The following is a 12,907-nucleotide window of genomic DNA, read 5'->3' on the forward strand; positions in this document are numbered from 1 at the left end:
ACCCATCCCATCTAAATCGACGTCGTAGGCGAAACTGAAAATCTAGTTCAATCACAAGGTCTCAAAAATGCAGCATCCATGCCCATCCGCGCGACTCTAGCTACATCACCTCTACTCAAGCCCAGGCCTAACGGAGGCTGTGCTAGAAGCAAAGAGTACTCTCCAAGACAAGACGTTCTAAAAGGGAGTGCGTCGTCAGTCTATTGGTAATGTAAAACGTCAGAGGAAAGATCCTACGACACGCAAGATAGCATACTTACACAGATGACGATAGGATGGTCATTCTTCAGATAATAGTGAATATGATGCGCTTCGAGGGATGCGGCGGTTTTGCCTCTAAAAGAAACATTGGATTAGAGCTCGCAGAGTCTATGCATGATCCTACAGAAGATTGGAGCTTAGGCATATCTCGATGCACGGCTTGTAGTGTCTGTTTGCACGCGCGTTATTCCCTTCGATATCCTTAGACGCAATTTTCTCATAAAATTTCTTTGCATAGGCCCAGAAAGACATCTGCACTTTCGCTTCCTCAGACTCTATGCTATCTGAAATGAAGCGTAGAAAATAACCCACTTTGAGATTTTGAAATCTCTGTCCGGCTGTCGTGTAAGGGCTTGTTGTGCCTGTAACACATTTAAACAATGGGCCGCATTCCGTCCCAGGCTGCGAGATATCCTCAAAGAACTCAGCCTTGAGTTCATCTGAAAGGAATGTCGCGTGTCCAAGTCGATCCGGGCGACAACTAAGGAGTGCCAGAGAATCCTCAGTTGTATTCTCTGTGCACTATAAATTCGAACATCATCATTGAGTTGCATACACCAGAGGGAATATCACAAGGTACCTCCGCGATGTGCACGGTCAATCCGAGACCGGCGCCCTTGACTCTTGATAGGTGCCGAGTGAAAGATTCCATGTCACCCCTGCGTGGATCCCCACATACATCAACGCCTACGACTCTTCTACCCCTGTTCTTCATCTCGATAGCAAGACTAACGCACTCCTCAAGGTCCAAGTCGCTCATGCGACGATCGACGGATACGATCAGGGCGGCCTGAGTAGCAGGATACATCTCTACTTCCTCAAGCACGACTGTAAGGTACCTCTCTCGCGTCATGTGTGTCGTCGCGCGAGGTGTAGTTCGTAGTTCAAGATACGTGCACTGAGGGCTTTCCGCACCATCACCTGTGGGGTTCAAGAACGACTGGAGGACTGCACGAGTAACGGTCGTGACTGCTTCCGGAGTGGATGTCAGAGCATAGATGGTGGGCATGAGAGAGAAAAAGTCATCTATTTCATTGAAGACGACGACTCCAGACCTGAGTTTCTCGAGAGTGTCTGCGACCTCAGTCGTCTGTGCGGCGGTAGAAGGTGAGTATTGCTGCGCAAGTTCCAGTATTGTTTTGATTGGTATTGATCCATTAAGATGAGCATGAAGTTCTGCCTTAGGGAGTGCCTGAAGGAAAATTAGGTCGTCAGGGCATAGCGATGCCAAGGCAGCAGCAGCAGGACCCGCAATCTCTGACATGACGATTTATCGATAAGCGACCGCTTAACAACAAAATCGAATGGGGCAACATCAACGAATATTAATGAACAATATAGAGATACTAGCACGTGCAGTCTACTCGGAGCAGTCCATTGGGAGGACAACTTGAAGCAAACTTGAAGCTTTGAAGCATAACAACATTTGAATTTCAAAGACTTTGAACGCACAGCCGGGCCCGCGAGGCTCGACATATCAAATTAAACACGACATGCCTACTAGTAGCAGCAGGGGCTTAGTACTCAGTGCTCGGCTCTGAATATCTTTCACTCGAGAACGTGTAGACCAGTGGGACTACTTGTAGACACATTTTGATTTATGAGATCTATAAACCAGCTATCTTTATCAATTTTCAGATCCAGGCTGCTCGCAAGGAAATCAGCAACGGCAGCCATCATTTGAGAATGGCATTGACTAGGCTTTGAGAAAGGGTTTGAATCAGAATTGGAAGACCAGATAACAACTATTGGATCTTGAGCTCAAGCGAGGACCGAGCAAGTTTATTAATCCTGTATGAGACACGAATATGAGTGCGATGTAGCGCTGACAAACAGTACTTGGACCGGCTAAGTGATATTTTATGTGCGAACGGAAACATTGGTATCCCCTTGCGTTAATTCTGTCCAGCGGTCGCCAATATGTCGTCTTCCTGCCATTGTGACAACTTGGACGACGGCTTTGATTGAACTTGGTTCACATCTATAGTGGCAAGCCGCTCCTCTAACAAACGGCGGAGGCCCAGGCCATGACGCGCGAGGCGCGGCAGAATAGACACAAACTCCAGTGCTTGAAGAGGGTCTCTGATATCATACTGTCGGACATTGTGGTCCATGACGTAGATTTGCTACATTGATCACTCGTGAGCTCGTTTGAAAATGGTGAACAAAGGCAGTAAGTACATACATCGTTTGTCTTCTTCAGCATCGTAACTATACCAAGTGCGCCGTCCAAAGACAGGCTGATCTTGTGATACCGAGCTCGGAAAGGATGGTAAGCGCCGAGACCTCTGGTTCATGACTGTCGAAATGATGGAGTGGTCCCTTTTCTTGTACTGGGCCAACAGCACTGGGAGCAGTAGGTCCTGCCTACCAGGTTTATCACAGGAGGTTTTCATGTTCATTGACCCTGTGTCGTTTTATTGCTATCAAGACAATAAAGAAATGGGTTCTGCAACTGAACGCGATTGATCTCTTTCGTTTCCGCGGACGTGGTCTCTCGGGTGTGACCAGCGGTCTTTACAATCTACTTGGCCTGTCGAAGACTCGGAATAGTGGAACGGCGACAACAAGGAAGCGATATTGCGCAATGGTTCAGGCCAGCCTGTCACAGTAGGCTGGGTCTGACTCGGGCCTCACGTATTGGTCACGTAGTGTATAACCTCGCCGAAAGTCATTACAAGTAGAACTGGGGAAGCACTTGGTGGTAAGATCACTAGTACGGATTACTTGATAACTTGAAGTTCAGTATGCATGATCGGAAGGACAATTATAATGAGGTCATTATGCGGTCACGTGCACTTTGTCCACGTTTTGTCTGCGCGCTTGAGGCGTGTATGCTTTTTCACTTGCTCTGAAGTGCTTTTTGAATTCCTTATCTGCGGTAGTTGCGCAAGGCCTATGACAAGGACATAGTATTCTTTTCAGCTTCCACTCAGGTTGGTTCAATTAACACGTTGAATATAACACTCAGGCCATCAGAATCTCGGAGATTATCCAGAAGACTGGTGTCCCCCCTCCACTGCCCACAGAAGTTGCGGAAATACGCATAGAAGACTTTCCCAACGTGGTTGCTACTTTAGCCAAACATTATGTCTCCAGCTATCTCAGTATCACCGCTGACAATCACACTGGCACCGGGTGGACCATTGGCATTGTTAGGACGTATCGATTCTATTCAAATTGGAAAGGAACTCACAACAGTTTAGCCTATTCGCCCGCGCTAATGTCCTGAATATACCCTTATATTCTAACCACTCAAGGGCATCATCTACAAATAGCCGCAGCCTGCGCCTCCAACACAGGCACCGCTCCATGATGCATGAGCCGGGTTTCACGGTCTGCAAGCTTCGCCGCGTCTCAATTTCTCCAATTTGTATTTTCCTCAGATAGCATTGCGTCACCATCTCATCAAGTTTCGGAAATAAGGCCGTGTATTGTGGAAGTAGTTCTGATTCGTATCGGCCATAGGTGAGTTCGATCATTCATCAAACATCTGTTGCGGGCGGGCCCACTGTATCTGAAACAGGGATGTGACGACACTCTGACCGCAACTACAGCCCAACTGCACGGATAGAAAGAAATCACATGATGACCGTCATGCACTCGAGGCTTATCTTGGTGTCCGGCGCTATGGGTGAGTTCACTTCGGACCTCAAGCTTCAAGGGCTCAAAGGTAGAGGCGCAAACAGGCTAAGAAGCCTCATCTAAGCATAGAAAACCTTGCTCTTAGATCTTCGCAAATAGCCACCATCAATCGCCAAAGGGCCAATGGCCAATTGATAGCATCTTCTTCCCATGGATCTGGCCCACTGGGAGCCAGTTCGTACCCGAGGAAACACCGCATGGCCCCTCGAAAGTGATTGTGGTGATGTCGGAACAGAGCTAACGGCTCACCGATTTCATTCATTAATTCAGCGCTTACTCGAATGTATTTCCCAGAAATTCGCCAACGGGCCACATGAGTCATGGCAAATGGGGAGAAGTCGGCGGTTCCCGAGTTAAAATACCCCTTTTCTCCGTAGGTACAAGCTTCGAACGCATGCGGAGGGCGCACTGTAACCTCGGATCAAAGTCGCACATCGATAAAATTATGCAGTTCGGTAGCACGAAGGTTGTATGAACGGATCTTGACTCTTTAGCACTCACGCGCTCTGTTCCAGAACCTCATCCAGACTAGTCTGATATCACAGGGAGCCGATCTACTTTGTCATAATTCTTGCCAAATATTATAAAGGCCAATACAAAACCGTTAGCTGGAGCAAATGCAAAAAGAAGCGAATGAAAAATACATTAAACTAAACCAAACCAAGACGCAAAAAGCGTTCGGTGAAGATAAATACCATAAGCAAAGCAAACAGTACATGGCCCAATATCCTATTAATACATAGTAGGTGCGGCATGTATAGCAGCTTGATCACGATAGCTCTGGGAGAAATGTCAAAGGGAGACATACGACATGTGTGAAGAACGACAAGTGAAGGCACCCTGCTCTGTAATGAGTGAAAAAGTGCTAACCAGTCGTTGAGGCGAGCGGGGTGTCTTCCTGTTTTAGATGGTATGCTGCCACAAGGGGGTTCCGCTTCCTGGGTACTGCTACATTGTGCCTGCGGCCTAATCAACATTAGGCTCCAATTGGAGCGACAATCTTCAAAGCATGATTTCGCGGATCTGGTGACAAGGTAGCCGGCATCAGCGTTCCTGCGAAAAAATTTCGCAATCGAAGAGGGGGGCTAACTCACGTTTTTGCTTATGACAGCACTGATTTTTTCGAACAATGCAAAAGAAGCCCGCAGAATCGGACAGTTACGTGATGGGCCAGTAGAGATTGGTTGCAATGGTAAGATTGTAGAGGAAAATTATAGTTGAAAATTGAGTATGCAAGTTTGTGTCCCGGCGATAGCATTATGTTTTTGAGCACGATAGCGAGATGCGTTGATGATGACATGGATAAATCGTAAGATGAAGAGCAAAAAAAGAAACATCAAATTAGTGCCGCGATTTGGAGATTGGATCGAAGAACGATGCTATGAAAGGAAAGGGAAGAGTGGTGGGAAATGGATGAGCGTACGGTTGGACGACATCACTGGCGGGCGGGGGAAGGATCAATAGAAGGACGAACTTACTCTGGAAGGAAAGAAATTAGTAACTCAATCCTAAAAATATCCGCATAGTAACTAACCTTCAACAGCGGCCATCACTACTCTCAACATTTCCGTATCTGTCGCAGTCGTTACACTTTCTAGCGTTAAGGTTGCGACTTCAGTGAATAAGAGAAAATGCGTACTGAATGTAGATTTCGCGTTCTTTGGAACGTCCAGCTTTGTGAGCGAGTCGCGTAAAACGTCGCCGGAAATAATCTCGTCCAGCTTTTGCGTCCCCTGCTTCACCCTCGTAGTCCTGAGGTAGATTGAGTATGATGAGCCAGTCGGAGGAAAAAGACTCGCCGGAAAGAAGTTTTTGATGTCAGAGTTGACGATCTTCTTTTGGAAGAGGTCATCCTTGTTGAGGAAGAGAATCTAATGCGGTAGCACGCGTGAAAGGCTTTCAAAACAACGAGGACAACCTGACGTACTATCGATGTCTGCTTGAACCATTGCGAATGGCATATTGAGTCCCATATTGTCATAGCGTCTTGCATTTGGTTCTGGAATAAGAAACCGAAGGTTCGTCTTCAGACAGAGCACAAGGTGCAAAGCAACTCACCGCATCTCGATCCTCGACAAGGCATTGATCATACCCGCTTAGACTGACGAGAAATAGAATACTGGTGACATCCTGGAAACAGTGAATCCATTTCCTCCGCTCGCTCTTCTGACCACCGACGTCGACCATGAGCATTTCGTGGTCTTTAAGATGGAAAGTTGTCTCGGTTATTCCAATAGTGCGAGCTCGGCACTGGACGATATCTTGTTCGGTTGGATGATATGATGGGTCGAATAATCTGTCCAGCGAGGAGAAAAAGTACGACAAGCTGTAGTTGGAGTTGTAAGGCCTCGAGGAAGCAAGGCACAAAACACGAGGCTCACTTTTCAGGAAGAGCAGCCTCGTTCCCTCTTCCATACGCCTGTTGTACCCCGCTGTCAGCCCAAAGATCCCTCAAGGGCTCGTAGTATAACATAGGAAAAGACTCCTGTTCACGGATATCCCGAGCGTTCTGAATGAGTTCCATGTGTGGTAAGTTCTCCTCCGCAAGTTGGAGCTCCATATCTTCCATGGCCTCGAATACGTAATTCAGACCTGTCGTCAGGTTGTTGAACACTAGTTGACGATAAGTCTCAACTTCTCCTGGTGAGAAGGGTACCCGATGAATCAGTCGCATTTGCTACGAAAGAGGCCTCGTGAACTGACAGCAGGTGGACTGGTAAAAGTGACTTACCTTCAGAACTGTCGATTTTCCTGAGTCGCCAGACCCTAGGAGAAGAACCTAGGTATCATACATGATGGTGAATAACATACGAGAGCTGGGCGTCAAACGTACCTTAACCTGGGAAGCCATCTTGGCCTTGGCCTATATGATAGATATGGTCAATATCATGTTACCAGGACATGTGCAGAATGACAAGCAAAGTGCAGCATCATTACATTGCAGACTCACTTCCTTGAGATATTTCTCCGCTTCTCTATGCCTCCGCTTATCATCATCCGAGATATCCGCCATCCCCCCTGTCGACATGCATGCACCCATGATTTCTTAGTCTAGAGCAGAAACGAATGAGGGGCTCTAGAGCTACGAATGCAACAGGGAAGTCCTATAATTGAAGAACAGATTGAATGATGGATGAGGCAGTTGAGTGGGAGTCGCGCTGATTCAGATGCTCCAGAGGAGTAAAGCAGCAACAAGTATCAACACGCTGGCAGTGCTGGTGATTGGCGTGTCTCGGATGATTCCAGCGCAGGAAGGGACAATGTCCTGCTACGAGAAAAAAAATAGAAGTACAGATCGCGGTATAGCAGTCTGGCTGGCAGCTGGCTGAGACTGAGTGGCCTTGAAGCTCAAATGGGCGCGGACCGGGGGAAAGCGGCTAATGTACATTGCCGTCTTCTTTCAAACGGAGTAAACCGCGGACATTCCTTAAATTTTCCTTGACGATGCAAATCGCAAGTTAGTGGTCTCCATCGCTCAGCTGAACCCCCTCTATACTAGTAAAAGCCTTGCTAATGCGATAAGATCTTTCGTGCTGTACGTTTGCTAATAGCTATACGTTGCTCCAAACCGACTCATCAATATCTCATATATGGGTACGTACAGATGTCAACTCTAATTAGCATTGTAACTGGCAACAGGGCTGGAAAAAAAAAACTAAATGCAGTTCAACTGGGGAGGCCGTGATTCGTCATGATACTACGGTGGCAACAAATTTGGCCAACTAAAAAACTGCACCAAAACTTCTCGCGTAATGAAATCAAAGTGCCCTTGTGCTCTTGTGATGCCGGCCCACTCCATAGGAACGCCCGCTGTGCAAGGAAGTCAACCCCCAAGTGCTCGACATCGGAACCACGCCATACCCCCAAAACCCGATCATCCCGTCCTTTCCTGACTGGGAATAGACTGTGAGACGGAACTACCACGAAAAAGGTCCCATGAGAATGTAGCTGCCTCAAATCCAAGCGAGGTGCACTCAAGTTGATGAGTCTACTCGAGTAACCCACGAGAAGGAATCGTCATCTCTCGCGGAAAACAGGTATGAGTGGGATGATTTGTCTATGGCTAATTCTGCAAGATATCGATTTCGCCGGACAGCATGGAGTCCGCCTAGTGACCATAGCTCCTCCTGCCGACAACGACGTATTGCTTACATATCGGAGTATCCTACTACGAAATGGCTTGTGCGGTTCAATTACGGAGCATCCGTGAATACCGCGGAAGTCACCTATGTCGTCTGGTACCTGGACTAGGTTTGTGCACAACGACTCCAAGATAAGTACTCAGAGTCAAAGGAAGTGTGCTAATGCAAGGGCCGTCGTGGGTCGCTTGGCGCGATCACTGGCAAGTACTCTGACAGACAGCCAAGCCGATCATGGTCTCACGAGTCGCTTCAAGAGAAACCAATATGTCTCCCTTTGTTAGTGATCTCGACCCTTCACTTGTGTGGATCGTACCTAACGTCCTTGTCAAAGAACGCAGCCCGGATCTTCAGACCATTCATACGGCCAGACGGTGTTATACTAGACATCTAGGCAAATCGCTTCCAGCCACACGGTAATGGCGCCGTGGTGTCATATCGTGATCTTGTCCTTTTGGTTATGCGTACGGCACCAAATAAGGAACAATGTGACAATACTAGTTCGAGCCTGCAGGGTAACACAATATCCTGCTTGCAAACTGCGTAATAACTGTACAATCAGAGCCTGCAGGCCACGACCATATCTCGTAATGGTCTCTACAGGTTCTTCGTCGCAGGAATTGAGAAAGTGCCGGACAACATTAATGGTGTCCTATAATATTTGGCGTCCCGCTCAGCGTCACAGCATCATAATATTGTGAAGTATCGGATTGGGAGGAAGGAATGGCCTGGTGTCGTGGCTTTGAACACTTGAAATGGCGGCCTTGGGGTCGAAATTTTTGACCAGAATACACGCTGGCCATTCAATTATTACTTTGTGAGGACAGACCTCTAGTGCAACTTCCCTAAGCTAACCTCATACATCATTCATCTGTCCTATCAATTCAGAAGCAATATTTCGATATTTCTGAAGGGATGTGATGCCGTGGTTGCGGGGCATGATGAGTCGTCCGCAGTGACTACTTGTAGTCCAGTCGGAAGTCTGTCTCAGTGCCGTGAAGTCCACTTAAGGAGTAACGTATATGCCATCCAGGACATCTGTTGTCTTTCCACATGGGAATGCTGAGCTAGCCCATGCGACCAGCAATATGCTTCGTCAGTAATTCTGTCACGTAGGGAGCTTGGGTCGCAAGTCTCGTTTTAGTTGTAACAATGTCTGCGACACAGTCATTATTCACTGGCAACTGGGAAGCTTCAAAGTTGTGTTTGAATTGTTGATTTCGCTAGACTTGAGTATATCTCCGACTCGGAGTTCCTGTCATGGCATCAGTTGCATCGGAGGCCTTGAGTCATACGGAGGGTTTCTGCAGTAAAGGGCTCAGCCAATCTATGACGATTAAGTTGCCTGCACTAATTCGACGGTCGTAGGATGGAATGGATACACTATAACGCGTGGAAATTGTAGTGAACAGATTTCTTCTCTATAACATAGCAAGTACTGTAAATGAGCTTGGCTCGTAAGTAACGGAAAATTGAAGGAGGTAGTATATCTGCTAGTTTGGAAGTGGAAGATATTATACCGCCCAATACACAGTGACCCTGGCCTGATGAACTTTACCTTCAGAGTTGGGAAACCGGGAATGAGCGAACAGGGACATGCAATCTCCTACTCGCAAGCTGCGCACCATTTTCCCCACCTCTGCTGTCTTGGCGTCTTGCCTGTCAAAGGTATTGTCAAGAAAATGCCAAAAGCAGTCACCGTCAGCATCCTTGTCAAATCCATCGCTGGCGTGCCAAAACATGGTGTGATCTGATCCCGAGGTCTTCGCCGCGAGATTTTTTGACAGTTTCGTGCTGAGAGGAAATAATGGACTCCCAGTGTCTTGTGGGATAATTGATAGTTCTGTTTTACACTCGTTGAAAAGAAAGCGCGCCGGCCATTCGATGGTGTCAGAGATGGGTGTCTCCAATCTCTCTATGCTGACATCGCACCATACGTATGATGCGGTGAAGGTATGAGGAAACTGCTTCCTCAATCTTTGATCATGAGTCCAATTCTGGAACTCTATCTTTCTGCACGGATGCGATGATAGCATCGGCGCGGACGGTAAGGTGTCGTCCAGTCCGCCAAGTAGCAGCTTCCTCTCCCAAGCTGCCCCACCAGCCTCGAAGTCTTTCTCGAGGATCCTGAATTCGCCCTCAGTACCGTGAACGCCAAGGGGGAGCGTTCTTATAAATATCCCTTCTTCAGAACGCTTTCCTTCCCTGTAAAGTGGAACGGTGATAGGCCGCTCGATGTAAAGTGTACTGTGTGGCCAGTAATTTGCCTCGTCGATAATCCTCTCAATAAGCTCCATAGGAAGCTTGCGTTGCAGGTACCGTTTTAATCGTAGGACATCCGCGACAGATGGTTGATACTCAGTTGGTTCCGGGTAAACACAACCTGATGAGATCGTGATACATGCCTGATGACGATCTCAGTAAAGGAGCCACCGCACCTGACTGCGAAGAACTCTGATCCTCGACAGGTTCCATATAGATTTGAAAGTTATGTGCGGCGAATGATCAGATTCAAGCCTGTATATATAAAACGATGGCGAACTAGCGCTTGAGGTGGATTGATGGTAGATGGCAGAAAGCGTTAAGTTCTACACAGCCACCCGGTTTTCGATGAATGTTATTGCTTACAACATCCACCAAGCCTCACCACTACCACTAGTGATAACATTGTGTCACGATGGTAAAAAATCCTCGGAAACGTCAAAAGACAGGAAAACCACAACATAAAACAGTCCCGCTTGGTGCTGACCTGCGCAATGACACCAGTAAAGACGACGAGGAGAGGCGTCTCGAAAACTTGCTATTCGGCGTCCCGTATGCTCCTGAGAAGGCTGGGAAGGAAATTTTGGTTGTATCTGATGAGGAAGTGGAGGATGGACCACATGAAGTAGGACGAGAGTTTGAAAATTTGCTCGACTCGGATGTATGTCCAGAACTACTTGAAATTACCCTTCATTATTCACGTTGCCTATAGCTTTTTTTCGTGGACGATAACGCTGGACTATCCGGGCTCAGCAAAGCTGCTCAAGACCATGTACAGTCTGATGCAGATGACGACGAAGAGCCTATAATACCGGAGGTTCCAGGAAGTGATGAAGACGAAGAAATCTCCGTTATTCACCAGGAAATTCCCCAGCAGCCCCAAAAAACAAAAGCTCCCGCATGGACAGACCCAGACGATGTAAACGTTCAGGTCTCACTCGCGTCAAATAACCGTCTTCGCAAACTGCGCGACGCGCCGTCTGATGATACAGTGGGAGGACGCGAATACGAACGCAGATTACGCAGGCAATTCGAGCACATAAATCCAACGCCAGACTGGGCATCCATCGCGCGCAAGAAAAGGGAACGTGGAAAGAGACGACGATCATCAGTTTCTGGATCTGAGAGTGGAGAGGATGTTGTGCCGGAACTACTGGCATCAACGGCTGGAATTTTGGCAACTGCCAAGTCAAGAATTATACCCCCAAGCACGCTTTCCATTGAGCGATTGCGAGATGCTAATCAAGCTGCGCCAGCGGATGGCGAAATAAAAACGGTCGCATTCCATCCTTCTCCTCACATTCCCGTCCTTTTGACTGCAAGTGCAGACCGCCGCCTGCGACTTTTCCACGTGAGTATTACTTCTCATGTTTTCGTACTTGAACTTGAACTTGGTGGATAGATCGACGGTCTCACAAATCCTCATGCCCAAACTCTTCACGTCCCATCACTTCCTATCACCAATGCCGTTTTCCACCCCAGCGGCACGTCCATATTGATGACTGGTCCACGACCTTTCTATTATACGTACGACCTTCAGTCTGGAGCCTCCCACCGCTCCCCTCGAGGCCTATGGGGCACCACATTCTCTTCGGGTCGTGGGGACCAAGGCGCGAGCATGGAGATTTCTTCCTTCAACCCGACAGGAGACATTCTTGCTGTTGCAGGACGGCGAGGCCAGGTTCATCTTGTCGATTGGCGGTCAGGTGCAGCGCAAGTCGTGGGCGAACTCAAGGCAAACACAAATGTGAAGTCACTGTGGTGGTCGAAGGCCGGAACAGACGAGCTTCTGGGCTTGACGGAAGATTCACAGGTTTATGTTTGGAATATTGGGCAGCGCAAATGCGTTAAACGATGGCAGGATGAAGGCGGGTTCGGCAGTCGATTATTTGGTGGAGATAGCCAAGGAAAATATCTGACCGTTGGGTACGTTTTCGTTTTGTGAGGTGGTTGTTCCATTGACAATATGGCCCCAAGTTCAAACACAGGTTTGGTCAATGTCTACAACGCAGAGAGCACGATCGATCTTGAGGGAGGCAAACCAAAGACTTTGAAGACGATTGGGAACCTGACAACAAGTATCTCGACGTTGCAGTTCAACCATGACTCCCAGTTACTTGCTATCGCAAGCAACGATAAAAAAGATCAGATGCGGATGGTGCGTCAATATTACATCTTTCCCAAGCTTTCATTCATTCAACTTCATGCGTTCCTATAGGTCCATTGCCCGTCATTGACAGCATTTGGGAACTGGCCCACGTCAAGTACCCCTCTTGGACATGTAACCTCTGTCGATTTCTCCCGTGAGAGCGAGTACCTGGCTATTGGCAACACTCGCGGTCGTGTACTACTCTATCAGCTGCGTCATTTCTCACAGCAATAAAAAATGCAAAGTCCATTGGTCTTTGCTAAAATACAAGAACAAACACACATAATGATACAGATGTAGGGTGATCTAGTCGCAGTGCTAAAGCTGTTTGATGGTCGTGCAATCGCTTCATCTAGTCGGGTAGCGTGCTAAGAGGTCGCTATAGGTTGTCGATATCTGTTGCGGGATGCGGTAAAGTCTAATTTTACATTGTATTTCGCCTACCTTTTCT

The 12,907-nt window shown here is 47.7% G+C and overlaps 5 protein-coding genes across 5 annotated transcripts; 2 read left to right on the forward strand and 3 right to left on the reverse strand.

Moving 5' to 3' along the window:
* Positions 1-47: 47 nt before the first annotated feature.
* HD556DRAFT_1223580 (Metallo-dependent hydrolase) lies at positions 48-1,525 on the reverse strand (the record flags this gene model as incomplete). The annotated part of the gene is made up of 5 exons (XM_041296896.1): positions 48-200; positions 261-336; positions 386-430; positions 686-783; positions 842-1,525. 5 exons carry the CDS (start codon positions 1,523-1,525, stop codon positions 48-50), a joined length of 1,056 nt encoding a protein of 351 aa, XP_041167428.1.
* A 3,717-nt stretch (positions 1,526-5,242) lies between these two features.
* HD556DRAFT_1428070 (guanine nucleotide binding protein, alpha subunit) lies at positions 5,243-6,946 on the reverse strand (the record flags this gene model as incomplete). The annotated part of the gene is made up of 10 exons (XM_041304679.1): positions 5,243-5,285; positions 5,437-5,496; positions 5,546-5,658; positions 5,706-5,777; positions 5,834-5,905; positions 5,965-6,232; positions 6,288-6,583; positions 6,638-6,685; positions 6,740-6,769; positions 6,857-6,946. The coding sequence occupies 10 exons, from the start codon at positions 6,944-6,946 to the stop codon at positions 5,243-5,245; spliced, it is 1,092 nt and encodes a 363-aa protein (XP_041167429.1).
* Positions 6,947-8,370: 1,424 nt separating this feature from the next.
* On the forward strand, positions 8,371-8,891 carry HD556DRAFT_993 (uncharacterized protein). The gene has a single exon (XM_041312210.1). It carries the CDS (start codon positions 8,465-8,467, stop codon positions 8,744-8,746), a length of 282 nt encoding a protein of 93 aa, XP_041167430.1. The 5' UTR covers positions 8,371-8,464; the 3' UTR covers positions 8,747-8,891.
* A 375-nt stretch (positions 8,892-9,266) lies between these two features.
* Positions 9,267-10,631, reverse strand: HD556DRAFT_1315400 (uncharacterized protein). Its single transcript, XM_041301126.1, has 2 exons — positions 10,484-10,631; positions 9,267-10,428 (listed from the first exon to the last, which is right to left on the reverse strand). The coding sequence occupies exons 1-2, from the start codon at positions 10,518-10,520 to the stop codon at positions 9,560-9,562; spliced, it is 906 nt and encodes a 301-aa protein (XP_041167431.1). The 5' UTR covers positions 10,521-10,631; the 3' UTR covers positions 9,267-9,559.
* Positions 10,632-10,722: 91 nt separating this feature from the next.
* HD556DRAFT_1302205 (WD40-repeat-containing domain protein) lies at positions 10,723-12,690 on the forward strand (the record flags this gene model as incomplete). The annotated part of the gene is made up of 5 exons (XM_041299480.1): positions 10,723-10,968; positions 11,020-11,658; positions 11,710-12,233; positions 12,285-12,465; positions 12,526-12,690. 5 exons carry the CDS (start codon positions 10,723-10,725, stop codon positions 12,688-12,690), a joined length of 1,755 nt encoding a protein of 584 aa, XP_041167432.1.
* Positions 12,691-12,907: the final 217 nt, after the last annotated feature.

This window comes from Suillus plorans (assembly GCF_016647745.1).
Source record: "Suillus plorans strain S12 chromosome Unknown HD556scaffold_1, whole genome shotgun sequence".
Taxonomy (NCBI): domain Eukaryota; kingdom Fungi; phylum Basidiomycota; class Agaricomycetes; order Boletales; family Suillaceae; genus Suillus; species Suillus plorans.